The 3,860-nt window shown below is 38.3% G+C and overlaps 1 protein-coding gene across 1 annotated transcript; it reads left to right on the forward strand.

Annotated features, from left to right (window-relative positions):
• Positions 1-309: 309 nt before the first annotated feature.
• On the forward strand, positions 310-1,959 carry LOC141074902 (serine/threonine-protein kinase SBK1-like). Its single transcript, XM_073562210.1, has 3 exons — positions 310-484; positions 787-989; positions 1,399-1,959. Exons 1-3 carry the CDS (start codon positions 310-312, stop codon positions 1,957-1,959), a joined length of 939 nt encoding a protein of 312 aa, XP_073418311.1.
• The last annotated feature ends 1,901 nt before the right edge of the window (positions 1,960-3,860 follow it).

The following is a 3,860-nucleotide window of genomic DNA, read 5'->3' on the forward strand; positions in this document are numbered from 1 at the left end:
TGTAGACTTGTTGGTGTATAGGAGGAGTTCAGCACCGACTATCATCTCTTTCAGTAGCAGTAGACATCTTCAATCTCCATCTACAAAGGTGAATATATGATAAGTATAGCACAGCATATAGTAGATGGTATTACTGCAGATCCCTGGGGAATTATGCAATGCTGGAACATTATTACAGTGACTGCACACTATTATACAATTGTGCATTTCTAGTCGCAGTTTACACGAGGTGATTACAGTATGTTATTATGGGTCTCAAAGATGTTTCATGCTTTATTCAATGCCATATCTCATTTCATTTTATTCAGAATGGCCACCAACATCAAGGAAGCAAGCAAGAACACGGCAAAACACCTTCTTCATCTGATATCAGAAACTTCCAAGAACCTGAAGATGATGGAAGTGACTGACCACTTTGAACTTTTGCTAGAACTTGGGACTGGATCTTTTGGAAATGTACACATGGGAAAACACAAACATTCAGGTGAGATGATGATGATGGATGATGACTATGAAGATGACTGAGCCATCAGGGTGGTTTTAGATGAATGTGAAAGATGAAATTGAAATCTGCTTGTACCCTGACAAACTGTACTTGTTAACAATCATTAAGTATGACCCTAGTTGTATCCTATCTACAACGTGTCATTAGTATTCTGCACCACTACCCTCTAGTCTTATGAATGCTCCTGTGTAAAGTGATTGATCAGGTTGTTTATATGGTTTTAAAAGTGTTATGGAATATGATGAGGATGAACATTAACAATTATAATGTTTATTCAACAGGACAGACCGTGGCAATTAAAATGATGGCAAAGAAGAAGACTCCAGAAGACAACTTCTTTCTGGAATATTGCATTTCACAAACCCTCAGCATCCATCGGAACATCATATTTACTCACGACATCTTCTTCCATACCAGTAGGGATTTTGTGTTTGTTCAGGAAGTGGCACCGGCTGGAAATCTCCAGTCCATCCTTGTACCTAAAGTAAGATCTTAAGCTGTTCTCCACTTTTACATATTCAAGCATTATTCATACTGCTGAAGAAAAAAATTAGTGGTCTTTATTGTAGATCTGACATCTAACATTACCCTATTTCCTCAGATTTAATAAACTCATATTTCTGTAAGTAGCAGTATGGGACCCCCATAATTAGGCAGGTTTTGGTTGTATGAGTATGTGTGAGCTAGTAACATCCTCTATGTGAGAGATATTTAATTTTTAGTGGAAATCTCACATTATAGAGGATATCTGATTAATAGCAGAGTAGAACTGATGTCTGCAGGAATTATATCTACTAGTAGAAGATATCTATAAGTCTTCTGTTCTTTTATATCAGATATGTTTTCCCTTCTGCTGTTCAGCTGTGTAATCTTCTGTGTTGTCTTTTTCTTAGGTCGGCATGCAGGAGGACATGTTGAAGCGTTGTGTTCCTCAGATCGCCAGTGCTCTGGACTTTATGCATAACAGAGGAATGGTTCATCGGGATATCAAGCCGAATAATATTCTTCTGATGGATGCAGAATGTCACTGGATAAAGCTGGCAGACTTTGGACTCACCAGGCTCCAGGGCACATTTGTTCCTTTTGTGCCCTGGTATAAACCCTACACTGCTCCAGAGCTCTGCTGCCTTAGACCAGGAGAACAGTTGTTGCTACATCCTAGTCTTGATGTCTGGGCTTTTGGTGTAGTCATTTATTATGCTCTTTCTGGACTCTTTCCTTGGCATGGGGCAAAACGCGGTGATCGAGATTATAAAGAGTTTGCCTGGTGGCAGGTTGGAAGGGATCTGTCAAAAGCTCCAAAAAAGTGGAAGAAAATTTCAGTGGAGGCCAGAGTAATGTTCTGGGAACTGCTTCAAATAAATGCCTCTAAGAGAGGCTCGGCCATTGACATTCTAAAATGTATGCACTTGCCATGGAAAGCCGAGGAATGTTCAGAGACCGAAGCAACCTGATATGTTGAATCTATGACAAACTGCAATATGATATTTGTTTTTTTAATCAATAATGTCTACAAAGCAGACTGTGAACTATTGTAAATAGCTCAATAAATGAATAAAACAGACTTGAATCTTACTAAAGTTTGTCTCGAGAAAAACAGAAAAAAATATAGAAGTTACGGGTATACGAACATGGGACACTCCCAAAACATTTTTTAAGTCAGTTTTTTTCATAAAAGTAACAAAACATAAAAAGTGATATAGAAAAGGAATTGTCATGGTATTGCTATTCACATTCTACATATTTCATATTGACATGCTTTAGCACTACAGAGTGCATCTTTTTTGTTTATTGAAAATGAAGGTAACTGCACCTAGTTGGCTCCTGTTCACATTAGCTTGGAAGTGCCAGTCTTTTTGTCACTAAAAAAATAATACTGGTACTTTATTACCAAATTCGATAAATATGCTGAGCCTCCATCTTGCTATTTGCACTGGATATTATGCCCATTGGTTAAGAAAACTCCCTTGGTTATACAGGACTCAAGATTTTTTACAAATACAGGATGATTTTGATTGACAAGAATTATTGCAGCTGGTGACAATCCTTGTGCTTTTGCTTTGCACACAATTCCTTTCAATTTGCAGGACCCTGGTATAACCAGGCAGCTGATACAGCAATGGATTCACCAGTTGCCGTGACTTGTATACTGTATATATTTTTTGGAGAAAGATACTTAATTTGAACAATCCATTTCTATTACATATCAAATTATTCTTACAATTTAAAGACAATATTCTTATAGTAAGAAGAGATGTGTCTTTTACTTTTTGGAAAGCATGCAGTAAAAAATAAAATCATTATGAGTCAGCACAAATTCTAATAATTTGAAAACAAAACTCTTGAGTGACTGAATATGATTGTGCTTTGTGCTCAAAAATATTTTACTGCCTGAGTTCCCAATTCATAACAGATTCTGGTATAAAATGTCTCAATGTAAAGTCTCACTATTATTCTTGTGGGTGGCCAGGACTTCCAGCATCACCAGACCTCTGACTTCACTGTGCCTTTGTTGGGAAAAAACTTGGCACTCATAGTAAAATCAGAGGATTTTATATTTGAATTTATTTAACATTGTCGGAGAAGAGATTTCTATTTCTACTTGGGTAGTTTCTGTCTTATGGGTACCTATGCAATGAAGCATAATGAGAGAGACAGACTGCTCGCTGTGTTTCCAAATCGTCTCTAAGGTTTATTGACAGTGTGAACTTTTATAGAACAAGATCAAAAAGAAATGAAGAATACATAAGAATTGGCAAAATAGAAAGGGAGGTTACACAATCGTTGACATAAAAAGATAGGTTATACAATGAGTTGTCAACCACATCCTCGGACACAAGATAAAATTAAATGAAAAATGACAGGAATACAGGGGTGCTTTCCAAAAGTCAATGTGCTCTAAGTTAATAGTCATGAGTTCATATTCAAAAGATATTTTTCTAAAAAGATGTTAGAACATTTCACCTCAAAAGGGAAGAGAATGCATGTCCTTCAGATTTTCTGGGAATTGTAGGAACTGACCATTAGCCATAGGACTGTGACCACATAGACAGATGATAACTGGATGTCACGACTAGTGACGAGTTCGCTGCCGAGCCAACACCTCCACGTCGACGACCACGACGATGTGGGGTGAGCGTCCCAAGTGGGGATGGAATGTGGACCCACTGGACCACAGGGGGGACCCAGGCCTACCCAGACTAGGGAAGAGTAGCGACCGGGGTCTGTGGCAGCTGAGCATGTGGACGAGGAGGCAGAATGACATGACACCGCACACTTCAGGTATAGACATAAAGTTTACTTGAACAAGACATGGTACATAAACGAAACAGTTATGCAAGGCTCCCGGTTCCGC

Source organism: Dendrobates tinctorius, unplaced genomic scaffold, assembly GCF_039654945.1.
Source record: "Dendrobates tinctorius isolate UK_male_01 unplaced genomic scaffold, ASM3965494v1 ptg000342l, whole genome shotgun sequence".
NCBI lineage: Eukaryota > Metazoa > Chordata > Amphibia > Anura > Dendrobatidae > Dendrobates > Dendrobates tinctorius.

Excerpts from the sequence above, each read along its gene's own strand:
- LOC141074902 (XM_073562210.1), top strand. The coding sequence starts at position 310 with ATGGCCACCAACATCAAGGAAGCAAGCAAGAACACGGCAAAACACCTT. Across the intron at positions 485-786 it reads GGGAAAACACAAACATTCAG|GACAGACCGTGGCAATTAAA; the intron begins GTGAGATGATGA and ends TTTATTCAACAG. Across the intron at positions 990-1,398 it reads AGTCCATCCTTGTACCTAAA|GTCGGCATGCAGGAGGACAT; the intron begins GTAAGATCTTAA and ends TCTTTTTCTTAG.